The sequence below is a fragment of the Monodon monoceros genome, unplaced genomic scaffold, assembly GCF_005190385.1.
Source record: "Monodon monoceros isolate NGI ecotype Baffin Bay Population unplaced genomic scaffold, NGI_Narwhal_1 Super_Scaffold_16, whole genome shotgun sequence".
Lineage (NCBI taxonomy): Eukaryota > Metazoa > Chordata > Mammalia > Artiodactyla > Monodontidae > Monodon > Monodon monoceros.
In genome coordinates this window covers 7,320,469-7,338,598 of record NW_021703772.1, presented here as the reverse complement: position 1 = coordinate 7,338,598, position 18,130 = coordinate 7,320,469, and the positions used below count along the sequence as shown (strand labels likewise).

General features: G+C 41.9%; 1 protein-coding gene across 4 annotated transcripts in view; it reads left to right on the top strand.

Annotated features, from left to right (window-relative positions):
- The window catches only part of GIGYF2 (GRB10 interacting GYF protein 2), a 126,302-nt gene extending 117,002 nt beyond the window's left edge, over nucleotides 1–9,300 (top strand). For all 4 annotated transcript variants that reach the window (XM_029224770.1, XM_029224768.1, XM_029224769.1 and 1 more), the window contains 4 exons: nucleotides 515–669; nucleotides 2,179–2,363; nucleotides 3,151–3,298; nucleotides 7,463–9,300. In XM_029224770.1, the coding sequence (XP_029080603.1) occupies nucleotides 515–669; nucleotides 2,179–2,363; nucleotides 3,151–3,298; nucleotides 7,463–7,530 (556 nt within the window). In that variant the 3' untranslated portion in view covers nucleotides 7,531–9,300. The remainder of the gene's footprint in view (nucleotides 1–514; nucleotides 670–2,178; nucleotides 2,364–3,150; nucleotides 3,299–7,462) is intronic.
- Nucleotides 9,301–18,130: the final 8,830 nt, after the last annotated feature.

Genomic DNA, 18,130 nt, shown 5'->3' with positions numbered 1-18,130 from the left:
ATGGTAGTGTTGTCAGAATATTTCTTCTTGATTGAGGGCTTAATGTGTTATGAATAGGACACTAAATGTCAGTTTATTGAGCATTTTTGCCAGGCACTGTGCTCTAGGCCTTTGCATATAGTATCATTATTCCTTTTGATAACCCAAAGAAGTATTAGTACCATTTTACAGATGAGGAAACTGAGGCTTAGCAAAATTTAAAGTCTTACTGAAGGACACATAGGGGAGCATTTAATAATTTCTCTGAAAAGAAGCCCTGTATTCACAAACTAGAATGTATTAACTGAGGCTAGATTTTAAGGAGTATTGAGTAACCCCCTCCCCACCCCACCCCCAGTATTTCAGTTTTTTTGTTTCGGGTTTGTTGTTTGTTTGTTTTCATTTTTGGAGCCAAGAATTGGATTGCTGGACAGCCATCCAGTGTTGCCAAGACATTGTCTATTTATGGTGTTAGAGTATAATCATATAGTAACGGTTTCTGGGAATATAATATCGCCCTATTGTTTTGCTTTAGTAAATCTGTAGGTGTGTCTAACCGGCAGAATAAGAAAGTAGAAGAAGAAGAAAAATTGCTGAAGCTCTTTCAGGGAGTAAATAAAGCCCAAGATGGATTTACCCAGTGGTGTGAACAGATGCTTCATGCCCTTAATACGGCAAATAACTTGGATGGTAAGAATTGGGGAGGGAAACCCAGCATGTGGAATGGCAGAGCAGGACCCACAAAGAGTTAGAAAATTGGAATGATGATGGGCCAACACTCAGGAGGTGAAATCTGATGGAGGTCAAGTCCTGCACCTACCGTAGGAACTTGACTCTTTAATAGTATTATAGAAAAGTTCTATAATACTATGCTGAAATAGGTTATCAGTGGTTACCAAAAAGTAGATGCTATCTTAGGCTGTCTTATGATGTACAGAGCAGAAGAGGTCATAGTTCCATACTGCTCATTTTATGGGGGGCATTGCCAGATGGACAAAGGAGAGTAACTGTTATAGTGGGGACAGAGATCAGCCTGGGCAAGAGAAGTCTGAGGTGATGTGAGGTTTTTCCCTTCCTGCCTTTGGGGGCAGGGGTGGGAATCATGTGACAGAGCAAGTAGACTTATTCTGTGTAGGATAAAGCTAAGACCCATAATGTATGCAAGTGAAAAGATTTCAGCTCAGTTTGAAGAAAAACTTGGTAATTGTTAGTTGTTCACAAAGAAGAATTATCAGCCTTAGATGGCAGTGAGTCTTTCCCTTACCCTCCAGCTTGGTGTGGAAGGGATTCCCATAACTCATGGGCTTTGTTGAACTAGTCCACCTCTGATGTCTTTTCTAAAACCAAGAATCTTTTAAAAACAGAGCAGTAAAGGAATTGAAGGGTTCCTTTGTAGCATTGTAACAATAGCTAATGGTCCGCTCGAGCCAGAGAAAAGAGTAGTGAAAAATAGCAATGGCTACCATCCATTAAGCACCTACCATGTACTAGGCACTTTCTAGGGGTTAACATGTGTTATCCTAGGTATCTAATTTTTGCAGTAATTTTATGACATACGTTTACAATGTAGGTGATGTTATCCCCATTTTATAAATTAGGAAACGGAGGCTCAGAATGGTTAAGTAACTCATCAAGGTCACACAGTCAGCAAATTTCAGAATCAGGTTTTAAACCCATGTCTGTCTAACTCTGATACTTGTGCTTTTCTCCTGCACCACACTGCTTCGTGTTCCGTTTTTCTTGTAAACTTAGGATATCTCAGTGAAGTGAAAGGAGGCTATGCCTATATCTTCAGTATCTGTTGTGGTGCCTGCCCACATTATCACACTTAATAAATACTGATTGAATTTAAGGAAAAAAGAAATGAATCCCCAGATGACTTTAGCCTTAGACAAACAGTTGTTTCGATCAACATGACTTTTAGTTTCTACCAAAATAACGTTTAGTGAAACTAAACATGCATGGTATCTTTGTCTCTGTGCTATTTCACATAATTTGGGGCATTGCAGTGATAGTGGGTCCCCCCCACTACTACTCCAGAGGAGACTGAAGAATATTTAACATAATAGCTACATGCCTTTCAAGTCTCCATCATTAATGTCTGTATTGGGTGTTAAAATATATTAAAAACTGAAACTGATCTCTTCTGTGTGATATTTCATTGTTACTCTTTATGTCTTGTTTCCTCTCATATTACAGTTCCCACATTTGTTTCTTTCCTGAAAGAAGTAGAATCTCCTTATGAGGTCCATGATTACATTAGGGCCTATTTAGGAGATACCTCTGAGGCCAAGGAGTTTGCCAAGCAGTTCCTCGAGCGCCGCGCCAAACAGAAAGCCAGCCAGCGGCAGCCGCAGCAGCAACAGCCGCCGCCGCAGCAGCAGGTATGCGGCAGCAGAGCGAGTGCAGTGCCCTTGTGAGTGTTAATGTCTTGAAATGTTGAGCAGCCAGAGAAGTGAAAATTAGAACAGTGTTCCCATTTTTGTACATCACGTGACTGGAACCTTTTAAAACATGGTGGACTTGATATTTTCAAATTCAGTGTCCAGAGACCTTTGTGAATTTCCCAGTTAGCAAATATAGCCATTCATTCTCTGTTAGGCATATCAGCCCCATTGTTCTTGGTTCATATAAGTGCCTCTGTCAAATTGCAAATTCCAACTTGGCATAGACCATAAATTTGGTTTTAAATAGTTAAAACTTACAAATGTTAGCTCTCTGCTGCTCAGGATCCACTGGTACCCAGTACTGACAGTACTATAACCTGTCGGACATTTCACACATTGTTGATGGGCCCCGGAGAACAAAGGAACCTTCCGCTTTGAGTAGGTGAGAGGTGTGGATTGCCAAAGAGCCAGTTCCTAGTGGATGATACAGAGTCCATGTATATCTGGAGAGGTTTTGACCGCTGTGCTGCCACAGCAGTGTGGACACCTGGAGTTCCCAGGACGGGCCTTGTGGAGACAGAGCTCAAGTGGGATGTCTGGATCTAAAGGAAGGGAAAGCATGCCTCAGTGGACTGTTCTTAGTTTTGCTATTACCAGAATCCACGGTAGACTTTCTGTTTTTAAACTCATCCTTGGTAAGGTGAGACCCAGGTCAACCATTTCCTTGGAGTGGGCCAAGCCTGTATCCACCATGTAACCTCAGTTGTGCTATCTCGTTTTACAGGACTCTGTGTGGGGGATGAACCACAGTGCACTCCATTCAGTATTTCAGACCAATCAAAGCAACAACCAACAGTCTAATTTTGAAGCTGTACAAAGTGGCAAGAAGAAGAAAAAGCAGAAGATGGTCCGCGCAGATCCCAGTTTATTAGGTGAGCACAGGCCTAATGTCTTAGTTGGGTGTTGGTGGGAGATTATATGTGAGTCCCATGGTGGAATGTTTTTCATGAAGGGAAATACTTCTTATAAAAAATAAATGTTTTTGACCAGTTCAAAGTTAGTAGTCAGTATTTACTGGGCATCTCAGTGCAGGAGCTATGCCTCATGTGCTACAGGGAATAAGAAAAGTAATACATTGTGCGGTGCCTTCAGTTTTAAAGTCTTTTTTCGTATCTAATATGAATTTCTTTAAAAAAAACTTTCAGTTTAGTTGGAAAATAATACTAATGGACAACAGAAAAAGTTATTTAAAATGCTGATTTGTGTGGAAGCAGACCATAAATCCAGTCAGATGTTCACAGAAAAGAACCAGTATTTGTTGACATTCACTGTGTGTATAATACAATTCTCATAATTATCCTGCATTATGAGGTGATGTTCCAGCTTTACCAATGAGTAAACCAAGGCCTAGAGGATTTAAGACATTTCCCAGAGTCACACAGCATTTAGCAGTGCAGCTGGGGTTTCAGAGCAGGCCTGTTTTCACTCTTCTGTGTTACCCATGGCTACTCCTATCTAACATTGAGGACCAGTGTCTTCATACAGAGCAGCCAGCCTTGGGGAAAAGGTGACACCTGAATTGGGGCTTTGAAAGACAGGAAGGATAGGGAATGGTGTGTCTGGAATAATAAACAGCATAGGCAAAGCTGATGGGCCACCTGTGTTTCTTAAGTTGGCCTAACAACCTCACAGGCAATGATGAAATTAATATTATTCTCTATTTATGAATGTAGAATAGGCTATTATAAAACTGTGTTGTCTGGAATAGAATGGTTATATTGGCCAAGGTGGCAGATTGGGAAATCAGGCAGAAAAGTTAGGAGGCTGCAGTATAGACCAGATGAAAGGTACTGGTGGCCTGGAATAGGGTTTTGGCAGTGGAGATGGAGAGGAGTTAGATGGATTTTAGAAATTTAGGGGATGGACAAGGAGAATGGAAAGGTTTGGGCAGCCGGATGAAAAGAGTTGCCCTTTTGCTAAAATGATGAGCCCTGGAAAGTGGAGCAGGCTTACAGGGATTCGAAATGATGCAGTGTTTAAGTGTTGGGTAGATTGAATGTGAAGTGACTAGGAGGCATGATACAGAGATGAAAGAGCTGATAGCACAGCAAGAGGTAGATTGCTCTGCCCTTGGTAGTATCCATACTTCAGAGGTTTCCTGCGCTGGAGAAATCAAAATATCAGTAACAGAAACCCAGCTTTGAGGATTGCCCTCGGGAACCGGTGCTCTGCAAGCTGGCTTTGGAAACCTAGAGGTCTGGCGAAATTTTGTTTTTTCCTGCATGTCTTGGAAGTTTGTGTTAAGGATGGATGGAACAGTCCAGAATTTTATCCAGTTTTGACAGAGATAGGTGAATGTAGATTTAAGAGTGTTCCTTCAGTTCTGGTTGTGAGTTCTAGCTAAGAATCCCCCGCTATTTAGCTGTGGTACTTGGTGGGGGGAGGGGGGAAAAGGTTCTCAGGGAAAAGGTTCCTCTGCAAATGAGGTAAAGGTTTTTGGATTAAATATCTGACCTGACCCCATCTCCTATTATAGACCTAAGAAAGAAAGGGACTTAAAATCCCCCTTCAAGGGAATGAGACATAGGTCGTTCTAGGAATAGAGTTTTAAGGAATATGTATCTTGAAAGGGAAGAAAAAATAAATAAATATAAGGGAAGTAAAATTGTTCAACAAAATACTGAAGAAGCTCACTTGGGTGGGCTCTTGCTTGCACCATTTAATGAGAATTTCTGCTCAACTAAACTTTCCTCTGGAAATTCCTCTGATAATTTCTGCCCCTTACCTACTCATATCCATTTATTATTGTTTTTAATTGATATATGCCTTATTGACTTATCGATTAAGAAAAATTAACAAATATCCATCAGTCACAAGTTCCCCATGCACATAATGGGAAAACAGCTTCAAATTTGACCCCAGAGTATCCATTGAGAAAGTGGTCGTTGATCAAAAGAGAATTTTGCTTCTAAAACAAACCTTCAGAGAGATTCCAGCTTCATTTTAATGATCATGTCCTCCATTGTACTCTTGTGTTTTCTTCTAGTTTTTAGAGCTACCAAGTGCCATTGTGAGCCAGCATCCTGTACTTGGATATGAGAAATACACACACACAATACCATTTTTTCACCAGTCATACTTTCCTTATAGAAACAGTCTCCCAAACCTTAAAGAAATTGTGTGAGTGGGAGTCTGTTGTTCTGAAACTAATATAGTCTTTAGAGCTGGGCATATTGGGCTTACATCCTCATTTGTATTGCATGGGGTCTCATTATATCCCAGAGCTCCCCCTTCTGTCCAGTGGGGAGGAGACGTGCCCTCTTTACTGGTTTTTTGGACAGGTAAATGAGACCATGTCTGCTAAAAGCCCAGCCCGGTAATCGGTAATCGTCATATTATAGCAGCGAATACTTAACTGTGTTTGGCCCCAGGCTTCTTTTCCCTTCCTGTCTTTGTATGACTAAAATTGTTTAGTTTGTGTTTTTGTTACATTCCCACTTTTATTTCATGTGGCTCATTATTGTTTTCATCACATTTCATTTGTTCTTGAGACACATGTGAAGCCAGAGAACAACCTGCTTCGGACTAGAGTAATGTTCACTTCATAAACTGTTTGGTCTTTAGGTTTTTACACTTACCTAATTAACTGTTATTTTCAAATATGAACACTAAGCCTTTCATTATTTTCAAGGGAAAAAAATCTTGCAGGTTATAGGAACACAGTTGAGGGGTAGAACTCAGGTTGCGATTTGGAATCCTAGCCTCTCCCAGTAGGAGGCCTTGTAAGCAGCTTGTACCACAGCTTCCTTGGTTAATAAATAGGCGTGTTTATTTTTTCAAGTCATGATATTTTGGAATCAAGAATGTAATGTAATTAAGCTATTTTTATTATGTAAGGCATTTTTTTGTTTATTATTGGTACATTTAAAATGTGTATTTGAAAATTTGAACATTAAAGAACAAAAAGGAGGGGGCAGAAAACTCAATATTAACAGAACCGCCTTTAGACTGGAGAGCATCGCCTGTTTACTTTTTGATATTCAAATAGCAGCTGAAACAGTTTGGGATTTCATTTAGGGTGGATGAACTGAAAGCTTTCTGAGAATCACTCATTTCAAAGAGGCCCTGTTAATAGTACTTTTTATCAATCTCTGATCATGGAGTTCATTGAAAAATTACACGTGGCTGATGGCATTAGGTTTCCAAACCTCAGTAGTGTTTGTAAGTGCTGCCTGTTGCCTTCAGTGGCTGTGCTAGTACTGCTTTTTCTAAACCAGATTGCATTTCAGTCAGTTAATATTGCTAAATGAAATCCTTGCCTTTGCTGGTCTACTTAGAGTAGATTGAGTCGAATAAAGTAGTTTAATGTTTTTGTGCCGTCTGCTCTGTGATAGGAAGAACATCTGAGGGCTCTAAGGATCTAGTGGGTCTTCCCTGGAGCCTCCTACCACTGAAGGCAAAATCTCTTGACCAGAACTTTGACAAAGTTTTGGACCCAAAGTATTCCCGATAGCGAATGGGGCTGAAGTATTGGGTTGGCCAAAAAGTTCATTTGGGTTTTTCTATAACATCTTATGGAAAAACCCGAACGAAATTTTTGGCCAACCCAATAGTGTTATTCCCACTCACATTTCACAGTCATTTGGTCGAGTGGTTACAAAGTACTTAGTATGTTACTCCTGTCCTCCCCCTGCCCCATTCTTTTAAGGTACACCTGAATGAACTTCCCCCCTAGCCAGCCTGGCCCTTAAAACACACTTACAACCCAGGCTGTACTCAGGACTCTCTAAGGCAGTGGTTTGCAGTTCTTTTTAAGCAGTGGTGCTGGGTTTATGTGTGTGTGTGTGTGTGTGTGTGTTTCCTCCCTAATTAAATTATATCAGAACCTTAAGATAAAACATATAAAAATAGAATGTCTAATTGGAAGGGCAAAAAAACCCCATTACATTGACTTTTATCCTTTCTTCTCCCTCCTTTTAGTATCCCTATTTGTGTGCTCAAAAACAGGAGACTAAAATTCCAGCTGCCTGCCTAGAATTTGAGCCACATGGTTGTCTGGGTGTGGTCAGTCACTCGTTGCCAATTTTTCCCTGCAGGGTTTTCAGTCAATGCTTCATCGGAGCGACTCAATATGGGTGAAATCGAGACTTTGGATGACTACTGAGCACCTGCCAGAGCGGACTGGCCTTCCCTCTTTTCTCTGCTGACCATGGATTCTGCACCTTTGGACACGACACTTACTCACCATATACTCTTTATCACTGCAACAAATCACAGAACCGATCATCTCAGGCTTTTTCTTCCAGCCCTTTGTGTCCAAGATTCTTTAAACCATTTTTGTTGGTGAGCATCTCAGACTGTAGATAAGTGGACCAGACCCTGTGTCTTGGGGGTGGCAGTTGGGATTACTCCCCAACAAGGCTGATTTTGGGCAGACGTGTTTACTGTGCCGTGATTTCACCTACTGTCTCCCAGAAAGTGTGTTGGGATCTGCCAATAGCAATTTACTTTCTCTTGTCACTTTTTTCCTTCTATTTTGTTTTTCTTCTCCTTCTCCCCTCCCCCCCCCCCAAAAATGGGCATGGGGTCTGACTGGTGCAATCATGAAGAGAGTTAATGGCAACAGACATTGGCCAGCAACAAAAACGCCCATGGACTGTGATTTGAGTGTCCGACAGAGACAGTGAGAGCTCTTCCAGTCTGAAGGTTGCATTGCCGCTGCTAACTCTGGGATTGCATCAAAGAGGCCCTGAGTGGGATGGAGTTTAGATTGATTGGTTTGATGTTGCACACCCCTCGCCTCTTCTTGCTGAGCATCCTTTCAGAGAAAGGATTCTTGTTTTTTCTTCATTAGATAGTGACTTCCAAGCAAGCTGACTTCTCCCCTGGCATACTCCAACCTGATTGGACAAAGGAAGCCCTGTGGCCTGGGAGAGGGACTTATTTTTAATTTTTCTTTCTTACAAAAACGGATTTTTTCCCATAAATATTTTTACTTCAGAGGACTAGGACCAGTTTGTTTTGGGCCTTTCTGCTGAAAATTTGTCTCGTTTAAGAGGCAGTTAGGATCTTTACCATATGTATGAATATGTGTAATTTCATTTTGGATAGGGATAAACTTCTGCTTCTGATAAAAGCCCGGAATTTCATCTGCTTCCTCAGAGCATTGCGTGTGTGTCTTGCTGTGGCCCCGAAAGGTTTTGTTTAAAGATTCTGGAATGGCAAGTTGCTTGCCTTTTCTGAAAAAAGAACATACAAAACCTGACCATCTTTAAGACCTTCATCCATGGAAACCACTATACAGGAGATTGCAGTGGGATGGAGGGGATGGGAGAGAACAGGAGAGAGAAGCCTGGTTCTGGTTTCTGGTTGTGGCCTCGTAATACCCCTTCACTTCAGATATAAATGTATTCAAGCCCTATTTATAAACAATACTCTTCCTGCCTCTGCCAACCCCCCACAGAACATCACCTGGAATTGCCAATCACACTTTGGTCTGGACCCTTTGGACCGTCCGCCCCTGTGCAAGAAGTGCTGTGGTTCGGGTGGCTCCTGGTAGAGCGCCTTTTCTTTCTGTCATCATTGCCCGAAGAAGGCTGGAGTTGCTCTGAGAGCAGTTTGGTTTTGGATGATTATATTTGGGTTTCTGTTTTTATTCTTTTGGATCACCATTCTCCCTGTCCCTTTTTGCCTCCCTCCCTCTTAAACATGTACAATAACTATACAGAGACTGCTACAGACTTGTACATAGTTTTTGGATCAAATAGCATGAGGAGATGGGGAACCATTAAAAGTTGGGGCTCCTGCTCTCCTTTGCTTTGTAAATTCAAAAGTGGGGGGTGGGGAAGAGGGATAGTTAAAATGTTTACAAAACTTTAAGCTCCCTCGGAACTTTTGCCAGTGTGGAGGAAAATAAAAAGGAACTTAAATAAAACCTGGTGGTATTTTATCTGAGTACACTTCTTGTACTCACCCTTGTCAAGGCTGAGTTTTCCACCAAACCATCTTCTTGGCACCATGGAAAAGCTCCAGACAAGTGAGCACCCAAGACATGGACGCAGCTGTGGCTTTCTCTGGCAGGCTATGGAACGCTGACTTGGTTCTGTATTTGAGAATGTAGAGGTCAAGGTAAACGTGGGTAAGTTGATTAAATGTCTTTCCTCCTCTGCCCCTTTCTGCTGACCTGCAGATCGTCTCCTGTCCTCACAACACAGACACACACCCCTGAAGGTGCCCCCTCCAGAGCCTGCCCACACCTTCCAAGCTAGATTCTGTTGTATGCTTGTTCGGGGGAAATTTAAAAATAAAACACAAACATTTGGGGGAGGGGTAGGCAGACTTCAGGGAGCAACGTCGTTTTAGTCATGGAACATTCCATTAGCTTAACCAGGAGCATTGCTTCTACCTGAGGAATTTCCCACATGGTGGAAAGAAACCACTCTTTCCTAAGAATGTTTGTTTCTGTCTCAGTTCTACCAATTTTCACATTCTCATTTGCTCACTCTTTCACTTCGAGCAACCACGTTCTTATCTCTTTCTGTGAACTTACTTGCAGATTATCTAAACTCTTCCTGAGTTTTAAAGTATTTGTTTTGTACACTGTTTGCTTCCAGTTGTTTTAAGTCAGAGATTTAAAAAACATACCCAGACAAGGTAGTTTGATTATGGATACTTTCCCCAAGGTAGTCGGTGTTCTGGTTACTGTTGCTACATAACAAATTACCCGCAAACTGGCTTATAGCAACCCTTGCATTTTATTGGTAATTTTGTGAGTCAGGACTCTGGGGGGAGGGCTCAGCTGGGCGGTTCTTCCATGGTGTCTCCTCTGGTTATGGTCGGAGGTCAGCTGGGGCTGCGATCTTGGGAAGGTTTGATAGGTTGGGCGGCGCGAGGGCTCACTCGTGTGAATGGCAGTTGACGCTGGCTATTGCCGGGGAGCTCAGCTGGGCTGGTGGCTGGAGGAACTACGTGTGCCCTCTCCAGCATGGCAGCTTCAGGGTAGGTGGACTTCTTCTTTGGCAGTTGGCTTCCCCCAGAGAACCGGGCAGAGGCTGCATCACCTCTTCTGACCTGGACTCTGGAGTCACATAGTGTCACTCCTGTGACACTGTGTGAAAGTAGTCACAAGCTCTTTCAGATTCAGGGGGTTGGGGAACATGGTCACCTCCAACATCTCCCTTGATGGAATGAGTGGTAAGGTCACTTTATAGAAGAGCATGTGGGATGAGAGGTACTGTTGTTGCTGTTTTGGGGAAATAGCTGCATAAAATTAGTTTATGCATATATATCAAGGAACTTCAGTTCTTCGTTGGCTCTAAATTGAGGGGTTATTTTTTTCTTTTTAATTTCAGGATAATGGTACTTCAGGCTTTATTTTAAATAATACATATATACAAATATATACACATAAATAGTGTGTGTGCCATTTTCTACACCCTATTTTAAATTGATCAGGTGAAGAAATTGAAGTTTGTTTTATACAAAATGTCCTCTCCATATTATTAATGAAAAAGTCTGTGTATGATTCTGATGTGAAATGAACCTAGTTCTCTCCTGTGCTTCCAGTGTGGGAGGTAGAGCTTCATTAAAAGAGCAGCAGGCATGCACGTTCTAAATAGAGTAAGGTGCAGCTGAGAGCACATTCCAAATGGAAGTTGGCCTCATAGTTAATGGGTTATTTGGGAACAAAAAGAAAAAAGCCCAGCTCTAGAGGATGGCTGTGAGCGCAGGCAATTCCTGATGAAGCCGCAGTGCTTGCTGGGACCGTGGAGAGCCTGGGAACCTTGAGGCAGCCAGATGTGTGATCATTTTACAGACATTGTCAGATGCCCTGAGTATGACGGACCCGCATAGCTTTTGGTAGTGTTGGTTCTGGAAGGGCACCTGGAGCCCCTGAGAGAAGAGTTTCCCTCCAGGGATTCGTCAGTGGGAATGTTTTGCAGCTAAAGTAACAAACACTGGTATGGTTCAGCATATGGGAGAAACAGCACATAGATGTTGGGAAGCAGGAGAAGAGAACTGGGCTCTTCCCTAATTGCAGCAACTGCCCTGCAGCCTAAAAGCTGCAGTTGCCTCCCCTTTTGTTGCTGGCGAAGTGATGACATCATGGGGATGGAACTCACTGTAGCTTCAACACTCAGTTCAGTCCAGCTGGTCTTAAGCAGAGACATCATTTCTTAAAGATTGTTTACTTGTCCCCCCAAATCTAGGAGTGGGGGATTATTTTCCCTTGGTAGCCAGTTGTTTTCTCCTTTGAATGCCTCCTTTAGCATGAGAAGTAGTCCTTGAGGGTCAGTGGGTCATTGTTAGGTTTGGCTGCATATAATAAGGTACAAAGTAACAGTGACTTAAACAAGATAGTTTATTTCTCAAGTGAAATCTGGAGGTCATCAGTCCAAGGCTGGTGTGGCTCAGGGACCCAGGTTCTTTCGGTTTTACCCTCCTCGTTGCGGCTTCCATTCTCAAGGTCACTCGTGGTCCAAGGTGACTGCTAGAGCACCAACCATCATGCCTGTATTCCAGGCAGGAGGAAGGATTGGGGTGAGGCTCAGGGAGCACACCTCCCTGTTCAGTCAGCCTTCCTTGAGGAGCTCTTTTGGGAGCTCTACCAAACATCTTAAGTCTTTTAAACTGGAACGTGGATACGTAACTATAGTTAGTTCAAGAAAGGCTGGAGAGCTTCCCTGGTGGCACAGTGGTTGAGAGTCCGCCTGCCGATGCAGGGGACACGGGTTCGTGCCCCGGTCCGGGAAGATCCCACATGCCACAGAGCGGCTGGGCCCGTGAGCCATGGCCGCTGAGCCTGCGCGTCCGGAGCCTGTGCTCTGCAACGGGAGAGGCCACAACAGTGAGAGGCCCGCGTGCCGCAAAAAAAATAAAGGGCTGGAAATTTGGGGGTTTTAGTTGAGTGGTTTGCCACCCCAAATACCATTGGGATTCTGTTTCTAAGAAACACAGGGAATGGATGTTACATTGGCAGCAGCCTCTACCACTGTCATTCTCTTTAGCCTGCTTTGAAGTTGGAAGAGTTTGGAATGGTTGAGTCTGTGCACATCCACCATGGGAAAGGAATCCTAGTGGTTACCCTGACAAGGGGGCTCGGCACAGGCTCTGTTCCATTCTTGTGCAGAGCTGGAAAACGAGTGATTTCCAAGGGCTCAACCTTGCTGTGTCTAGCAACCCCCAATTCTGTACAGAATCTAGGTTTTTGGTGTGTGTGTGAGCGTGTGTGTTTTTAAAGGTACCCTATGGCATGAACCTATGAGTGGTTTTGTGGATGGGGGCATTGGAGTCAAGCTGTCAGATTTGAAAGTTGATCCTGCTATCTCCTTTAGGCAAGTATTTATTTCCCCATCTGTGAAATGGGAACTGTGAGGTAGCTGTGATCAGTAACTTAAAATGTAATTGCATAGTGCAATGCCCAGCACATAAATGCTTGGTAAATATTTGTAGGCCATTTTGCAAGAGAGAAGGGAGTTTGTGGGCTCATGTGTAGGTGCAATGGAACGTATTAAAAATGGGCAGCCTCCCTCTTAGACATCTGAATATCAGTGTAAAGAAGTACCCCTCAGGGAGGTAATGTGGCATGGGTTCCAGGAGACTGGGTATTAGTACCAGCTTTGTTATTAACCTGTCCTTCCTGTCCTGTCTCTGGGTCTGTTTCCTTGCCTGTCAGATGAGGGGGTTGGCCCAGATCAAATGATGAACTTGAAACAAAAATCAGTCCCTGAGCCCCATGTCCCATGGTTTCTTATTTAGGGTGGGGCCCAGCACTGGAAATTATTTTTTAGGTGCCCTAAGTGATCCTAAATGGACAGCTTGAGTGGGGAGCTACTGGCCTAGCTGAGCCTAGCTGATCTGTGAGGTTTCCTTCAGCTCTCACCTCCTGAGTGCATATGTGCAAGTGTGATCTGTGTGTGCATCTGTACATCTTTGCAGCATATTGCTGACACTTGGGGTTTGCAGATTTAGCACTTGTGTTTTAGTGTGAGTCTTTGACAAATACCCGTTGTGGTTTTATTAAACCAGACCCAGGTCAAAATATAAGGCATGGTGAGCCTGAGTTAAGGGAACGAGTCACTGACTTGGATTTTCTGACTTCTTTTGATAACGTCAAGTTAAGCCCTAAGCAGGTCAGGGTCCCATCATGAATCAGAAACCGTCCTAAATATTCAGTCAAAAGAAATGCGGGCGGAGGGCAGGGGAGAAAAAAGAATTGGCGTTGGAAGAGTAGGAAGGTAAGATTACTGAAGGATTAGTAACTAGGGAAATCACTAATACCTTATCTAATGGTCAGTCATCATATCCTTTTCTAGGTGATACTAATATCTCTTCAATTCACTTACAGTCTCACCTGGATAATTAGTATCTTAACGACTAAATTTTATTTATATATATATATATATATATATATATATATATATACACACACACACACACACAGATATATATGAAAAATTGGTGTATGTATATATACAGCAAGGAATAAAATATACATCAGTTTTTGTTTCTGTTCTTTGTCATGAGGCTGGGGGTGATATTTGTACAACTTCCTTATTTCCCATTTCACGTTCTTTTTGCCTTCCACCAGCCCTTGAGCTGGTGGGTGACTTAAACCTTCATTCCCAAGGGGTTTGAGTCCTTAACAGTATTGAGGTTACTGCAGCTTTCGTCTTTAATTAGCTTTTGCCTGAGTTCAGTTTTTTTTCTTATTAATTGAAAAAACTTCAGCATACATTGAAGTAGACTAGTGTCTTTAGTATGGGCTGGGAAGTCCCACGATCTAGGTGCCGACAGATCAAGTGTCTGGTGAGAGTCATCCTGGTTTGCACATGGCCATCTTCTTGTTATGTCCTCACATGGCAGAGAAGGAGATCTCAGGTCTCTTTCTATCCCATCTTTTTATCTCTTAAAAATCGTCTTTTTATCCCATTACAAGGAGGACCCCACCCTCATGACCTAATCTAACCCTAACCACCTCCCCAAGGCCCCACCTCTGAATACCATCCCATTGGGACTAGGGCTTCCAACATAAAAATCTTGGGGGACACAACTTTCAGTCACAGCAGCTAATGTAACAAACTCCTACCGTTTTACCAATTTTGTGTTTTTAATCTCACCTTTTTTCCCTTAGAATATTTTAAAACCAATCCTAGATATCGAGTCACTCGTAAATATTTTAATGTGCATGGTAACAGACAAAGATACCTTTAAAAAAAGAACATGTCAATACCACATTAAGAATATTAATAATTTCTTAGTATCTAAACCCAGTCTGTATGATTTTTTCAGATTATCTTAAAAATGTCTTTTTACAAAAGTTTGAATCAGAATCAAAATGAGGTTCACGGATTGCATTTGGTTGCTATGTTTAAGTCTCTTTTAGTCTAACCAGTTTCCCCTCAAAAAAAAGAAAAATTGAAAAAACAAGATCATTTACCCACAGAACATCCCATAATGTGGACTCAGCAAGGAGCGTCCTTATAGTGTCAATTTGTTACTCTCCCCCACATCTTCTGTGAATGAGTAGTCAGGTCTAGAAACTTAATTGGATTCAGATTCTCCCCTCCCCCTCCAAGAATACTTAACTTGCTGTACGTCCTGTTGCATCACAGGCAGCATTGTCTGGTTGTCCCATTTTCACTATGTCAAAATTCATCAGTCCTGTTGCTATCAGGTTGATTCATCCATTATAAAAGTTCTGTTGATCTTTCATGTAGCAGTTTTAACATTCATTGATGATCATTGCCTAGGTCTATTATTTCATTAGTCACTGAAATATAAGTGATTCTTTTTGGGGAGAAGGGGGATTTTAAAATTTTTGAATAATTTCAGACTTAAAACTTGCAAGAACAGTAGAAAAAAACTCCCACATCTTTCATCCAGATTCTCCAATTGCTAACATTTTACCACACCTGCATTATTTTTTTTTTTTACTCTATAACTACACTCACAATAATGACTCTCAGTAACTATTTTTTATGAATCACTTGAAAGCAAATTGAAGACATTATGTCCCTTATCCCTAAACATTTCAGGGCGTGTTTCCTTGAGACAAGGACATTTACATAACCACAGTACAATTATTAAAGTTAGGAAATAAAGTATATGATGCTATTGGTTAATATCCAGGCTTCATTCATATTTCACCAATTGTTCCACTAATGTCTTTTATAAGAAAAAACAAAAAGGTGCAGGATGCCACCATGATTGCTTTTTGTATTTGGATGTCATGTTTCTTTGAGTCTTCCCTAATCTGGAACAGTTCCTCTATCTTTCATACCTTGAGATTTTTAAAGGACAATTACTTTGTAGAATGCACTCAGTTTGCATTTGTCTGGTATTTTTCTCATGATTTAATTGAGATTATGCAATTGGGCAGGAATACTACAGAAGTGATGTTATGTCCTTGATGCGTCATGTCAGGAGGTACATGATGTCAGTTTGAACCATTACTGGTGATGTTAACTTTAATTACTTAAAGATAGTATCTGCCAGGTTTTTCCACTGTAATGATTTTTCTCTTTATGGGAGATACTTTGAGACTATGTAAATATCCAGCTCTCATCAAACTTTTATCCACTAGTTTTAGCAGTCATTGATGATTCTTGCTTGAACTGTTAGTGGTTGTCAAGCTTTCCTGTAATTTATTAGTCAGCATTCTACTATAAGGAAGAGCTTTACACACACACACACACACACACGCATGCATGCACACACTGTAGGTTATAATTGGATACTGTTGTGCACAATTTGTCCATTTGGAGCCCCTCCAAGTTGACATTTGTGTCCTTTTACCATATCTCTATCGTCCTTTGAGCACTTTCTTAATTTGTCATGAGATATTCTAGGTTCATCATTTACTTTTACTTTTCCAGATTTGGAATTAGCCATTTCTGTAAGGAGCCTGCTGCTTCTGCAAGGGAGGCCTGAGGATTTGTGAGTGGAAGATTCTCAGATTTGTTTGAGTCTGCCCAAATACCCCCATTCCAGATCTCAAGGTCTCACTCCTTCCCATTCAGTGCCATACATTTCACCTGAAAGAATTGACACAGCTGTGAATTCAGTTTGACTGCAATTTTGCAAGCCACACTTATTCGTTACTGAAGTTGGTGTGGCCAGTGCCGCTGCCGCTGCCAGAGACATTGTCAGAAATCTGAATCAGGAAGAGAGGCACTTCTCTCCCACCTTTCATCTCCCCCCAGTGCCTCCATTGCAGATGCCAACACGGAGTCAGCTGGCAAGACTCTCTCAGGAGTGTGATCTGGGAGTCTGACTCTACATTACATTGAGGGCACAGGAAGGTGAGGACGGGAGATAGAGCAAACCAGCACCAACAAATGAGTGAACAAGTGAGAAGATGCTCGATGTTAATTCTATCCCAGAAATCCCAACTGATTGAATTCCAGTATTAAGTTCCTATCATGTGCTAGGTTCTAGAAATACATTGGTGAACTAAACACAGCCCCAGCTATCTGGGACTTAGTCACAGAGTAGAGACAGACAACCAATGGACACTTCATTTAAATGCACCATATCATATATCTGACAAAGAATTTTTATCTGGGTCACACACCGAAAAAATCCTAAAAATAAATTCAATGTGATAAACCACCCTAATATATCAGCAAAAAAATCTGAGCAGACCCTTCACATAGGAGGATATTCCTGTGGTCAATAAATAGGAAAAGGTGTTCAACTTTATTAGTCATGGAAGTACAACCACGATGAGACACCACTACATACCTGTCAGAACGGCTAGAAATAAAAAAGACTGCCAGTGCCAGGTATTGGTGAGGATGTGGAGCAACTGGAGCTCTCACACTGCTGGTGAGTGTAAATGAGAACAAACACTGTGGAGAGCTGCTCGCCAGCATCGACAGAATCTGAACACTGAACTCTGACCTAGCGATCCTATCTTTAGATATATAACCAAGAGAACCTAGTGTATATGTTCACCAAAGGCAGGTACAAGAATACCCACAGGAGCCATATTCATAAAAGTTCAGACCTGGAAATAACCCAAATTGACATAAATAAATGGATAGAAGAATGGATAAATTGTGGCATAGTCATACGACTGAATACTATTCAGCAATAGAAAAGAATGAGCCACTGCTACATGCAACAATGTGGATGAATGTCACAGAATGTTGAGCAGAAGAAGGCAGGCACAGGAGTTCACGTCATATGATTCAGTTTATTTGAAGTTCAAGAGTAGAGGAAGCTAATCTATGGTGATAGAAGACGGCTTGGCACCTTGGGGGTCCTGACTAGGGAGGGGCAGGAAGAATCCTGCTGGTGTGCTGGAAATGTTCTATATTGATTTGGGTGGTGTTTACAAATGTATGAAAGTTCATCAAGCTGTAAACATAAGATTTCACCATATATAGGTCATCCCTCAAAAAATTAACCAAAAAAAAAAAAGGAAATGAGAGTTTCATACAAATATAAATGCTAAGAAGAAATTTAAAGCTATGTGATGGGTGAATGGGGGACTGAATGATCAGAGCTGAGACCTGAATGGTGATTAGGAGGTAGCCATGTAATGAGCTGAGAGACTGCTTTCTGGGAGAGGGGACAGCGAGTGAAAAGGCCCTGAGGCAGGATTAAGTTTGGTGTATTGGAGGAACCTTTTCAAGGCCAGCAGACTGAACACAGTGAGCAGGACCAAGGCAAGTCCTTAGTTTGGCTTTTTATTCGAAGAGCAGTGGGAAACCATGAAGGGTTTGAAGTAGGGGGGTGTACTTTCTGAGAGCTTAGGC